The sequence below is a fragment of the Bombina bombina genome, chromosome 2 (assembly GCF_027579735.1).
Source record: "Bombina bombina isolate aBomBom1 chromosome 2, aBomBom1.pri, whole genome shotgun sequence".
Classification (NCBI taxonomy): Eukaryota; Metazoa; Chordata; class Amphibia; order Anura; family Bombinatoridae; genus Bombina; species Bombina bombina.
Genome location: NC_069500.1, coordinates 181,620,889 through 181,635,520, shown reverse-complemented (window position 1 = coordinate 181,635,520; position 14,632 = coordinate 181,620,889). Strand labels below are relative to the sequence as shown.

At 40.6% G+C, this 14,632-nt stretch overlaps 1 protein-coding gene across 2 annotated transcripts in view; it reads right to left on the bottom strand.

The window, feature by feature from the left end:
• Positions 1-14,632, bottom strand: part of AP3B1 (adaptor related protein complex 3 subunit beta 1) — a 1,155,804-nt gene that overhangs the window by 892,604 nt on the left and 248,568 nt on the right. For both annotated transcript variants that reach the window (XM_053701376.1, XM_053701377.1), the window contains exon 5: positions 5,979-6,139. In XM_053701376.1, coding sequence (XP_053557351.1) covers positions 5,979-6,139 — 161 coding nt within the window. The remainder of the gene's footprint in view (positions 1-5,978; positions 6,140-14,632) is intronic.

The following is a 14,632-nucleotide window of genomic DNA, read 5'->3' as shown; positions in this document are numbered from 1 at the left end:
TTCTCGGAATTCTAAAAGAATACCAAGAAAAATGATGAGTAAGACACCAAGAAATATAAGTCTTCCAGACTCTATAATATATCTCTCTAGATACAGATTTACGAGCCTGTAACATAGTATCAATCACAGAGTCAGAGAAACCTCTTTGACTAAGAATCAAGCGTTCAATCTCCATACCTTTAAGTTTAAGGATTTCAGATCCGGATGGAAAAAAGGACCTTGCGACAGAAGGTCTGGTCTTAACGGAAGAGTCCATGGTTGGCAAGATGCCATCCGGACAAGATCCGCATACCAAAACCTGTGAGGCCATGCCGGAGCTATTAGCAGAACAAACGAGCATTCCCTCAGAATCTTGGAGATTACTCTTGGAAGAAGAACTAGAGGCGGAAAGATATAGGCAGGATGATATTTCCAAGGAAGTGATAATGCATCCACTGCCTCCGCCTGAGGATCCCGGGATCTGGACAGATACCTGGGAAGTTTCTTGTTTAGATGAGAGGCCATCAGATCTATCTCTGGAAGCCCCCACATTTGAACAATCTGAAGAAATACCTCTGGGTGAAGAGACCATTCGCCCGGATGCAACGTTTGGCGACTGAGATAATCCGCTTCCCAATTGTCTACACCTGGGATATGAACCGCAGAGATTAGACAGGAGCTGGATTCCGCCCAAACCAAAATTCGAGATACTTCTTTCATAGCCAGAGGACTGTGAGTCCCTCCTTGATGATTGATGTATGCCACAGTTGTGACATTGTCTGTCTGAAAACAAATGAACGATTCTCTCTTCAGAAGAGGCCAAAACTGAAGAGCTCTGAAAATTGCACGGAGTTCCAAAATATTGATCGGTAATCTCACCTCCTGAGATTCCCAAACTCCCTGTGCCGTCAGAGATCCCCACACAGCTCCCCAACCTGTGAGACTTGCATCTGTTGAAATTACAGTCCAGGTCGGAAGAACAAAAGAAGCCCCCTGAATTAAACGATGGTGATCTGTCCACCACGTTAGAGAGTGTCGAACAATCGGTTTTAAAGATATTAATTGAGATATCTTCGTGTAATCCCTGCACCATTGGTTCAGCATACAGAGCTGAAGAGGTCGCATGTGAAAACGAGCAAAGGGGATCGCGTCCGATGCAGCAGTCATAAGACCTAGAATTTCCATGCATAAGGCTACCGAAGGGAATGATTGTGACTGAAGGTTTCGACAAGCTGTAATCAATTTTAGACGTCTCTTGTCTGTTAAAGACAGAGTCATGGACACTGAATCTATCTGGAAACCCAGAAAGGTTACCCTTGTTTGAGGAATCAAAGAACTTTTTGGTAAATTGATCCTCCAACCATGATCTTGAAGAAACAACACAAGTCGATTCGTATGAGACTCTGCTAAATGTAAAGACTGAGCAAGTACCAAGATATCGTCCAAATAAGGAAATACCACAATACCCTGTTCTCTGATTACAGACAGAAGGGCACCGAGAATCTTTGTGAAAATTCTTGGAGCTGTAGCAAGGCCAAACGGTAGAGCCACAAATTGGTAATGCTTGTCTAGAAAAGAGAATCTCAGGAACTGAAAATGATCTGGATGAATCGGAATATGCAGATATGCATCCTGTAAATCTATTGTGGACATATAATTCCCTTGCTGAACAAAAGGCAATATAGTCCTTACAGTTACCATCTTGAACGTTGGTATCCTTACATAACGATTCAATAATTTTAGATCCAGAACTGGTCTGAAGGAATTCTCCTTCTTTGGTACAATGAAGAGATTTGAATAAAACCCCATCCCCTGTTCCGGAACTGGAACTGGCATAATTACTCCAGCCAACTCTAGATCTGAAACACAATTCAGAAATGCTTGAGCTTTCACTGGATTTACTGGGACACGGGAAAGAAAAAATCTCTTTGCAGGAGGTCTCATCTTGAAACCAATTCTGTACCCTTCTGAAACAATGCTCTGAATCCAAAGATTGTGAACAGAATTGATCCAAATTTCTTTGAAAAAACGTAACCTGCCCCCTACCAGCTGGACTGGAATGAGGGCCGTACCTTCATGTGAACTTAGAAGCAGGCTTTGCCTTTCTAGCAGGCTTGGATTTATTCCAGACTGGAGATGGTTTCCAAACTGAAACTGCTCCTGAGGACGAAAGATCAGGCTTTTGTTCTTTGTTGAAACGAAAGGAACGAAAACGATTGTTAGCCCTGTTTTTACCTTTAGATTTTTTATCCTGTGGTAAAAAAGTTCCTTTCCCACCAGTAACAGTTGAAATAATAGAATCCAACTGAGAACCAAATAATTTGTTTCCCTGGAAAGAAATGGAAAGTAGAGTTGATTTAGAAGCCATATCAGCATTCCAAGTCTTAAGCCATAAAGCTCTTCTGGCTAAGATAGCTAGAGACATAAACCTAACATCAACTCTAATAATATCAAAAATGGCATCACAGATAAAATTATTAGCATGCTGAAGAAGAATAATAATATCATGAGAATCACGATTTGCTACTTGTTGCGCTAGGGTTTCCAACCAAAAAGTTGAAGCTGCAGCAACATCAGCCAATGATATAGCAGGTCTAAGAAGATTACCTGAACACAGATAAGCTTTTCTTAGAAAGGATTCAATTTTTCTATCTAAAGGATCCTTAAACGAGGTACCATCTGACGTAGGAATGGTAGTACGTTTAGCAAGGGTAGAAATAGCCCCATCAACTTTAGGGATTTTGTCCCAAAATTCTAACCTGTCAGGCGGAACAGGATATAAGTGCTTAAAACGTTTAGAAGGAGTAAATGAATTACCCAATTTATCCCATTCTTTGGAAATCACTGCAGAAATAGCATTAGGAACAGGAAAAACTTCTGGAATAACCGCAGGAGCTTTAAAAACCTTATCCAAACGTATAGAATTAGTATCAAGAGGACTAGAATCCTCTATTTCTAAAGCAATTAGTACTTCTTTAAGTAAAGAGCGAATAAATTCCATCTTAAATAAATATGAAGATTTATCAGCATCAATCTCTGAGATAGAATCCTCTGAACCAGAAGAGTCCAAAGAATCAGAATGATGGTGTTCATTTAAAAATTCATCTGTAGAGAGAGAAGATTTAAAAGACTTTTTACGTTTACTAGAAGGAGAAATAACAGACAAAGCCTTCTTTATGGATTCAGAAACAAAATCTCTTATGTTATCAGGAACATTCTGCACCTTAGATGTTGAGGGAACTGCAACAGGCAATGGTACATTACTAAAGGAAATATTATCTGCTTTAACAAGTTTGTCATGACAATTATTACAAACAACAGCTGGAGGAATAGCTACCAAAAATTTACAGCAGATACACTTAGCTTTGGTAGATCCAGCAGGCAGTGATTTTCCTGTAGTATCTTCTGGCTCAGATGCAACGTGAGACATCTTGCAATATGTAAGAGAAAAAACAACATATAAAGCAAAATAGATCAAATTCCTTATAAGACAGTTTCAGGAATGGGAAAGAATGCCAAATAACAAGCTTCTAGCAACCAGAAGCAAATGAAAAATGAGACTGAAATAATGTGGAGACAAAAGCGACGCCCATATTTTTTAGCGCCAAATAAGACGCCCACATTATTTGGCGCCTAAATGCTTTTGGCGCCAAAAATGACGCCACATCCGGAACGCCGACATTTTTGGCGCAAAATAACGTCAAAAAAATGACGTAACTTCCGGCGACACGTATGACGCCGGAAACGGAAAAGAATTTTTGCGCCAAAAAAGTCCGCGCCAAGAATGACGCAATAAAATGAAGCATTTTCAGCCCCCGCGAGCCTAACAGCCCACAGGGAAAAAAGTCAAATTTTTGAGGTAAGAAAAATATGATAATTCAATGCATAATCCCAAATATGAAACTGACTGTCTGAAAATAAGGAAAGTTGAACATTCTGAGTCAAGGCAAATAAATGTTTGAATACATATATTTAGAACTTTATAAATAAAGTGCCCAACCATAGCTTAGAGTGTCACAGAAAATAAGACTTACTTACCCCAGGACACTCATCTACATGTTTGTAGAAAGCCAAACCAGTACTGAAACGAGAATCAGTAGAGGTAATGGTAAATATAAGAGTATATCGTCGATCTGAAAAGGGAGGTAAGAGATGAATCTCTACGACCGATAACAGAGAACCTTATGAAATAGACCCCGTAGAAGGAGATCACTGCATTCAATAGGCAATACTCTCTTCACATCCCTCTGACATTCACTGCACGCTGAGAGGAAAACCGGGCTCCAACTTGCTGCGGAGCGCATATCAACGTAGAATCTAGCACAAACTTACTTCACCACCTCCCTTGGAGGCAAAGTTTGTAAAACTGATTTGTGGGTGTGGTGAGGGGTGTATTTATAGGCATTTTAAGGTTTGGGAAACTTTGCCCCTCCTGGTAGGAATGTATATCCCATACGTCACTAGCTCATGGACTCTTGTTAATTACATGAAAGAAAACAAAAACAAATTATGGTGCAGTATGTCAGTACTAGGCAATCAAAAACTTAAAGTGAGATTTAAATGTCCTCACCTTGTTTAACCTCAAACATGTGAGGTATGTTGGAAGCATGGAGGGGATGTAATCCCTATCTGTGGTAAAGAGGTTTCCAGCTGGTATGCAGAAACTTTTAGCAGGTGGAAATCTTGATATCCCTGGAGTAGAAATATTGTTGGAATGTTGGAATTTCAGACAAACTTCTCCTCTCTGGAGTTAGATAGAGAAACTTTAATTCTTTTTACTGAATTTCTTTCCTTGTTGGTGTTTATTTCTTTTCCCTTTCTCTATACTTGAAAGGCTTCTCCTCTCTGGAGTATGGTATAAACTTTATGTATGCAAACCAATTAGTGCTCAGCTTACATACTATGAGATCAATTGTGGATATTATTTGCAGCACTCATGAGATGTGTATAAATGATGCTTGCAAGGACACAAAGTGAAATTTAAAATAAAAACACTTTTATTTTCCAATGTCCAATAAAAAATGATAAACAGAAATCCTCTTTAATAATAGTCCAGATCAGGAACAGAATAGGTGAGCATATGAAATATAGTATATATCTTTAAATCCAGTAGTGAGTTTTTTTATCAGGGCTGGTGCAAAAACAGCTAGCTGATAAAAGTTGGTGATATTGTGGTATAGAATGCTGTAAGTACAGCTGAAAGTAAATTCCTTGTGGTGGTTTTGAGCTCTGAAAAGTTCCCAGAGTTCAGGTGGATAAGTTGGTGTTTATGGTGGAAAACCATAATAAATAGTTACATGAACTGCTGTAAATACAGCTAGATGATGATTCCTTGTGGTTTTTTGAGCTCTAGATAGCTCACAATATCCGGATGGATGTGTATTCTTAAGCCTGTCAGTGACAGGGTACGTTGCTGAAGTATTTGAAGCTTGGTCTCCCTGGACAGGAAGTGACGTCAGAAGTAGGCGTGCCCTTACGCGTTTTGTGAATTACATTCACTTCATCAGAGGGTACCCTATGTGCGCTGAACCCTGAAACTCAACTCCATACCCTTTTCCTTCACATTCCATTTGATGATAGTGGAATATTCAGAAACTAGCTGCCATTGAAATATATCAGGAGGAACTATTTAGAGCAAAATAACAATTTGCAACGTACACTGCGCAGATCAAGAAACACCCAAGCAACAATATATATATATATATATATATATATATATATATATATATATATATATATATATATATATATATATATATCTACATATATACACACACATACTGTACATACACACACACACACACATATAGATATATATATATATATTCATTCCGCTATAAAAATATTTTGTTATTACTAATCACAAAAAAAGCATCACACTACAAATGTGTCTTCAAAAGGGAAACATGGTGTTCAAGTAAGTCAATATAAATAAAGGTACACAAAATATTAAAACATAAAAATATGAAAACTGTATAAATGTATTTGTGACATCTTACCTGTAAAGCTTCTGTATAGCGTGGGATGCAGTTTTTCTAACATAGGGTGACAAGTCAGCTGCTGCTTCCTTGATAGCCAGCATCATTATCGGTACAATAATTGGCACCCGGATACTCGATAAAACTCTCAAGGCACTTGCACGGATTAGTTGGTTAGGATCCTAAAATAGTAAAAGCAATGATTCAGAACAGCCATTTCATATTCATATTATTCATGTAATATAAACCCCAAATAAAAGTAGCATTCTGTCTTATTCCACATTATATAAATGTCCCACCCCACCTATGAGACTGATTTCTGCAGCTGCCTCTTGTTTACATATCATTTCTATAGAGAATACTACAATAATCATGTTTTCAGTGCAGGTGGCAGTCTAAATTGACAAAAGCAGCTACTTAAAAAAGGACACATTTAAGGTAACTGGGCTATTTGTAAACTATTTAGTACAGCAGGTTATAAGCATCATTAGGACGGGGAATAAATTGCAGAACAATGTCCTGGAAGAAAAAATAGTTTTTTAGCTCCAGAGGAGAAGAACCTGTTTTTACCACATTTGGAAATCTGCATTTGCCGAATGAAACTATCAATGATAGAGTATGCCTTGAGATTTTCTCAATAGCTGTTGTACATACAGTACATGTTGAGTTAAAGTGTAACTATTTTTCTTATCCAATTGGCTCATCTAAGCAGCATTAACTAACAAACCCTTTATTGGGGCCCAAAAGAAACAAAAGTCTGAAACTCCCCCTCTTCAGGTAGAAAAATTGCCTATTCTTACATAAAAAATGCATTTATTTCTTGGTAGTGAGAGTCCATGTGGTCCTTACTTTTGGGAATTACTACACCTGGCCACCAGGAGGATGTAGAGAACACCCTACACCAGAGTCATCTATCCCTCCTACTTCCACTTCCCTTTCAGTATTGCTAAATAGCCAAAGGAAATTAGGGTACAGAGATGCAAACAAGGACTGCTACTACCAAGAAGAAACAAAATCACGGGCTGGTCTGTGGACTCTCACTACCAAGAAATTTTTTATTTAATCAGTCAAGAATAAAATTATATATCGGTAGGGAGTTCACGTTTCATATTTTTAGTAACTAATACCCAAGGGTGTGGAGTCCACGAAAAAAAAAAAAGTATGGTAGGACAAAAACAGAAAAAGGAAGGCCTTCAAAAAGAAGAAACCACCGCATGAAGAACCTTACTGCCAGAAGGCAGAATTTAGGAAAAACTATACAAAGATGACCAATGCAGCCTTGCAGATGTGTTCCACAGAAGCCTCAATCTTAAAGGCCCAGGAAAAGGAAACTGAATGAGTAGAATGAGCAGTAATTCTAGAAGGCAGTTGCTAACCCACCTCCAAGTAAACCATACGAATCAAACTTCTCAAACAAAAAGACAAGGATATCGCAAGTAGCCTTCTGACCTTTCCATTTACTGGAATACAAAACAAATAAACTGGTAGATTGATGAAGAAAAGTCATTAGCTTGCAAATAACATTTTAAAGCTCTAACAACGTCCAAATTATGTAGAAGTCTTTCCTTTGAGGACTGGACACAGAGAAGGAACAACAATTTCACTATGTTCTCAGTAGAAACCACCTTTAGTAAAAAAAAAAAAAGATACAGTAAGTAAAACCTCCTTGTGCTGATGTAAAATCAAGTATGGAGGGACCGACAAAAGGGAAGACAATTCAGAAACTTTCCTGGCATAATAGATTACCAAGAGAAACAACACCTTCCAAGATAGCAATTTATATCCAATAGATGCATAGGCTTGAATGGAGGCGATTGCAAGACCCCAACGACCAAATTGAGATTCCAAGATGAGAAACTGGCTTGAAAACCTGTCTTATCCTGACAAGAGCCTGGACAAAAGATTGAATATCAGGTAAATGCGCCAACCTTCAATGAAACAAAACCGAAAGGGTAGAGATCTGACCCTTAAGACAGTTAGTTGACCAACCTATAGGAGAAACTGCAAAATCCTAGGAATCCCGGCAGAATTCCAAGAAAAACAAATTATGACTTACCAGATAATTTCTTTTCTTTAGATACAGGAAAAGTCCACAGCTGCATTCATTACTTGTGGGAATACAGAACCTGGCCATGAGGAGGAGGCAAACACACCCAAGCAAATTGCTTAAATACCACCCCCAATTCCCTCATCCCCAGTCATTCTGCCGACGGAACAAGAAATAGTAGGAGAAATATCAGGGTGAAAAAGGTGCCAGAAGAAAACAACTTAAATTTAGGGCCGCCCACAGGAGAGCACAGAGTATCGAAGGAAAGGAAATTATCTGGTAAGTCATAATTTATGTTTTCCTGTTAAATACAGGGAGAGTTCACAGCTGCATTAATTACTTGTGGAAAATTATACCCAAGCTACAGAGGTCACTGAATGCTAACGGGAGGTTATAAATAAGAGGCAGCCCAACCTTAGGGCACCACAGCCTGCAAGGAAACCAAACTCCCAAAGGCTTCCTTGACAGAAGAAAAAAATAAAAAGAATAAGAATGTTAGGACTGACAGAAACCTCAAGTTAAGATTCCCCAAAAAAGCAAGAACCTCTTCCCATTTGGACAAGGAATACGACAATCTTAGGGAGAAAGAAACTCGGATAGCCTTATTAGAATAAGGAAGAACGTATTGTAAAATGCAACACAGAAACTATGACACGTAGAAAAACAATCTACAGACAAAATAGGTCCTTGAATAAGAATTCAAAGTCCACCTCCTGTACAGGTACAAAGGTAACCCGATGTAACTCCTGAAGGATAAATCCAACCCCAAAAGGAGCAAGGAATTGACTTTCCGGCCAAGCCGCAGGCAGTGCCCTAGCAAAAACAACTGAACACCTGGAAGAACAATGAACCTCTGGAACTGGAGCACAAAAAGAGAGCAAAAACTGCATGTGAAAACACATACCAGAGAAAGGAACCGCAGCTGGTATCCACCTGCAACCTTCCGCTTGCCAGGCAGCTAAGCTAACCAACAGGCTATCTTTGCAGGCTGCCCCTTCGAACAAGAACTAGTTAGACAAGCCCTTCACCAGCTCATTCTAGAGGGGAAGAAGAATACTCCAGGATCCAGAAGAGAGTCAGGACAAGCTAGCTCCATCTCAACAAGAAAAGAGGGAGTCCTCAATGCCTAAAATAGGTGACGAGGAACTAGGTACTGAAGGAAAAGACCAAAAACGTTTCAGAAAAAAACTTCTCTCGGCTAGGTCCAAGCGACCACTCGCAATTCGGCCCGGAAGAAAAGATCCAAAGACGGAAAGAGACCCTGACCCGAAAGATCCCTGCAACATGGGAACTCTCATGGCATTGAAGCCTCTAACCGTGATTACGAACTCACGGGCAAAAATAGAGCAACAGTTTTACCGACGCCCACTCCAGATAGGATCGAGCCATCCTCAAAAAAGAGTGACATGGCCGTAAAGAAGAAGGTTAAAATAGACCTCCTCAGGATTAAGAAAACTGCCCCAGCAGGATTCAAACTCCAAGTCTACAGCCTGCTAGGCCGGGAAATAATCCCCTAGGCTACTTAGTCCAGCGGACCGCAGCTGAGAAACTCTGCTTTCCTCAGATACACATTCGAAAAAATCTCTGGATAGTCAGATCAAACGGATGATCATAAGGCACATCCGTTCCAGAAGAGCAAGCTCAGAGAATGGATTGCTGCCAAGAGCCGTAGTGGGCCTCTGCCCACCACCAAACTCAAGACCCTCCCATCTATGTAGGAGGAACTCACTAACTCTGAAATAATACACTCACCAAGAAAACACTCTCAACCCTGCTGACAGGGGAGTGACCAAGACAAAACTGCCCCGGGGGAACTAGGATAAAAATCCCCAACACTGGGAGATCTGGACCGAACACTGGAGAACGATTCCCCAATCGGTAATCCAAAAAGACTGCTAAGACAGACAAAAACCCAATGCTATGTCAAAGACTCGGCCTGGGCTGAATCCATCACCCCCCACCAACGAAGGCCTGAAGGTGAATTGGAGGGCAGAACCAGATGAAGCAATTCTAACTTAATAAGTTCTAAGGCAAAGAGCCTTCCTGTCTGAAAGACCAAGCCGCATCCAAAGGATCCAACCTGGTGCCAACACCCAAACTCAGGTCTAGGTCCACCTTTGTGGATGGAATCGGCAGGAAGCAAATCCCAAAAGGTCTACTTGCAGATGCTGAAAAACCAGGACTGCCAAAACTCCGGAGCCAACGCAACACCTATAAATGGGCTACTGCCACTTTAAACCCCAGATCCCCCAAAAAAACTTAGGATCCAGCGAGGTTCCGGAGGAAAACAGTCCCTAAGAACCGGACCTGATTAAACAAGATATTTTAGATTGAAATATTTTTTTTATTTAACATTCTTCACAATACACAGTTTGTTCCAGTGGAAAATACAATATATAAGTTGCAGATGAGTGACATCCATTTCTCAGTCTTTGTTAATTTACCGCTTATTCCATATTAACAATTTCTTTAACAAATCTACACTGTGTATTACAAGCTGAGGCTCCAATAAGAGTAAAAATCCATTCTTTAAATGTTCCAAATCTAAAAATGTATGACAATCAACATATATAACCAATATAACCAACATGCCAGTTCACTGCACGTCTCACTAATAGTTTATCAATAAACATTAATTAATAAATCTCCATACATTAGATGCCTACAGAGCTCACCTTCTTATCTCATCTGCCTGTATCTGTACCTAAACTACCGTCTCCCTCTACCCTACACGTCAACCTGTCTAATACATATTTTTCATTTAGGATGCAATAAAACCAGACTTTATTGAAATATTCCACCATATCCTGTATGTAAGCAGCTGTCTCACACATACCGACCATGTTCCTAATCCTCCCGAGCACCTCCATCCACTCTGGCACTCCTAGTTTCCAATATTTTGCTATAGATATACGGGTTACTGTACATACAATTCTAATAAATTTGTTTATAGGTGTATTGAATCTTGGATCACCATCATTCAGCAAAGCCTGCATAGGCGTCAATGTTACTTTAAACAAGATATTTTAAATGGACATCCAGTGTCAGCAGCTGTATTTGAACCATCAACCTTCCAGTTGCAAAGCCACAGAGATAACAACTGGGCTACCCAGGACTGCTCTAGACAGGAAAGATATCCTTCCTAAAACCAGGTAGAGAGAACCGTGTATTCTCCCTAAACAAAGAGATCTAATAAGCTCTGCTTAAAAATCATCAGACTCAACAAAAACAAAAAAAACGGGAAACCCCCTCGCCTTATTGGACCAGTCACCAACAGTGTAATGACACTGCAAAGAGTACCGGGACAAGACTCCAAAAGTCACCTAGACCAGAAAGGCGGAATGAAAAACTCAACTCCGGCCTCTAGGACCCCCAGACCCATATGATCCAGCTTCAAGTGCCCATCCAGAAGAACCTACGGTATAGATGAACCTGCTCTGCCTGGACCAGAATAACTAGTAAGAGCTCCTTCTCTAGAGTAGAAGGGAAGAACAAACTTAACTATTACCCAAAACAGGTCCTGCCCGTCATCAAGGGTACAACACGTCTTGTCATAAAAAACAAACAAATGGGGGGGCGTGTCCGAACAACGTTCTGAATAGGACGTATCTACTGCAGGCTCTAGAAGAAACCTCTTTAATCCACCGATTTTGGAGAATCTAACAGCTATAATACGTTAATATCTCTGAGATTTATGGTTGACAATCATACGGTGACTATATATCTATTTTCACTGGCTGTTTACATGATCCACAGACCGGACGACTAAGACCTAAGGCGGTGGCCTATTCATAGGTAACGACTCCCCCCCGGCTCGTCCGGGTCACCAGTGCTGGCAGCAGGTTTCTGCCTTACTGTTCTACACATCGCAAAGCAGAAAAAATAACCAACAATCTTGCAAAAGACCGGGTCCTTACATTGTCGCTTACAAGATTGCTTTCAAGATGGCGACCGCTTGGGAGATGAGCCGGGAGCAAGAATTGGATCAGCGCTTTGCTAAACTGGAGAATTTACTTCACAGAATATATCACCGATCACTCCGATTAGATCATGCTCAGAGTACCCTACCTCTGATAAACAATTTACCTACGGAAGAACCAACGCGGTCACCTACATCACATCCAAACAAAGATGGCGACCGGAGAGAGATCACAGCAGAGAGAACCCCTCAGCCCGCAGAAAATCCTTCAGCATAGTCACAGCAAAGGGGACTCTACACAATAGCACAGGCCAACAGCCCTAACCCTAACAGCGGGGAGGCAGACATGAATGGCTTCTTCCTGCGGCCCGCGCAGACAGGTCCCGGCGGGGTCACAGGAATAACATACCCTCTCCGACTGTCCGGTAAGAGCACTTCTACCCTCCCAGGTGCAGGAGGGCTGGCTTTGAACGGTTCGGGCTTGCAGAAAGAATCTGTCACTGACATTAAAGAGATAATGCCGGCGCCAAAGATTTCCCTTGCACAAGCATTGGCGGCATGGGGTGACGCTGGGACATGCATAGATACCAAGCCTAATCAGAGGTACCACTTAAGGTGTAATATCCACAAGATAATAGCCTGGGGGATTACTATCTTTGATTCTGGGAAGGGGGAGATTGTGTATGAGAACTTAAGCTTCGCTTTGAAATTAGGGGAGAGGGCTGAGTATGGGATGGACTGCACTATTTCACGGCCATGCAATCTGAGTAATCACCAAGAGACACTGTTCAGCAGGCAAGCAGACCCAGGGGGCTGACAAAAAGCGAAAAAGAACTATAATAAAAGTGTCTGTGTATTTTCTTGTTTATTGGAACCAACGTTAAGGCTCCTTAGTAATCCCTTGATGTTTTGAACTGTTGTGTCAGATTATTATAAGTACATTAGAAGTTCCCCAAAATGTTTTCATGGTATACATACTTATAACAACATGGGGGTTGTTAACATCTCATGGATAGCTCAGCAAAAAGCCTATTTCCATAATACATCCTGTAGGTAGAGATTTAAGATATATCAGTTGCTAATTCTCTGGGCTCTAAGGTAATATTTGGGAACACAAGTCTGAAACTATGCGATTGACTGTGAGGCGATTGTTAACATTTATCTACATTTAATACTGACCCACTAGCAATTCCTAAAGCATATTATTTGGCAGGGGAAGATATATCCACATACACCTCATGTTTATTCACTAACAAGCTCTCTTGCCATTTATTAACATTACATGTGCAGGACGCAATCTGTTTATATTATTGTTAATATTACTGAAATGGCCCATGACGGCTTGGACCTGGTTTAGCCCTGTTTCTGTTTATTTTACAATGTTTTGCAACTAGTTTAAATAATCCCATTTTCAATCTGAAACATATTCCTTAAAGGTCCAAGAGCGACCTAGAAACCTGTTACATGGGACAAAAATGAGGACTGCTTCAGTAATGCACGGTACTTGTACATGCATGAACATTTGTTATATTTTTGGTCTCTCTTCTTTGTACTTGTTTCTTATGTATGTATATTTCCTCAATAAAAAAATTAAAAAAATACAAAAAGCAGTGCTAGGAAAACTGAGAAACAAAATAAGGAAAATAAGCTCTGAGGCTTAATTTTTATCTCTAGATAATCGTGGAAATCATCACCCCGAATAGAGACCTAGAGGCTTCCATCGGAAGACTCCAACCATCACGACCATCAAAAACGATACAACCAAAAACAACCCAAGTAACGAATCTTCTTCATAAATGTTTCCACAAGAACCCCGAGCTCTAAAACAAAAACAATCCAAAACGAATTAGAAATGAAATAGTTAAAAGGGACGTCAAAAAGGGTGTGCAAACTAAAACAAACAGGTCCTGCCTGTTATACAACACAACCCCCATAGAGCTCGGGACTTGGATTCTATAACTATATACATATAGATGATAAAGAAGAGGATCCAACCCTCTCTACAAGTCTAAGCAAGATAGTTATCTGATTTAGAGGACTGAGATCCACTGATCAGGACTGGGAACCTCTAACATCGCCAAAACCTCTCTCAGAAGTAAACGCAGGTGTGCCATTCTAAATCTAAATGCCAAATCCTCCTCAGTCGAAGGAGTCAAGTCAAGCGACTCCGACCCCGGAGGTTCTACCTCTGAAGTCTGAGGGAACCGCATCCCCAGATGACTGATCAGGCACAATCGTCATCTTACACAACGGCCCATGGGTAGGAGAGCATGGATTAACCCTTTGCTTGCACGTAGCAGGAAGAGGCAAACTCGCTAAAGCCATAGAGATGGCCATGGGAAAACGCACAGTAACCTCCAGTGGAAAAAAAGGCTCCCTCAGACGAAGGAGTAATGGTACTTAGGAGAACTGCATGTGTAGGAGAAGATTCTAGGGAACACACCTCATGGGACAAGGAATATTCAGAGGTAGACAACTCAGTGGTCTCTAACATCTCAACATTGTTTGAAGAGAACACCCTATTGCGGCATAAGGAAAATAATTGAGCAGGCTGGTCTACCCAGGCCTCTTCATAACATATGCAGGTATCAAAATCTGTATCAGAGGAATCCTCTAGAATATCAGAATCCTTCATAATTCTAATTTAAAAAAAATAGCCAAAAAAACAACTGGACCTTAAACCCCCAATGGCTGGGGCACTCACCACCT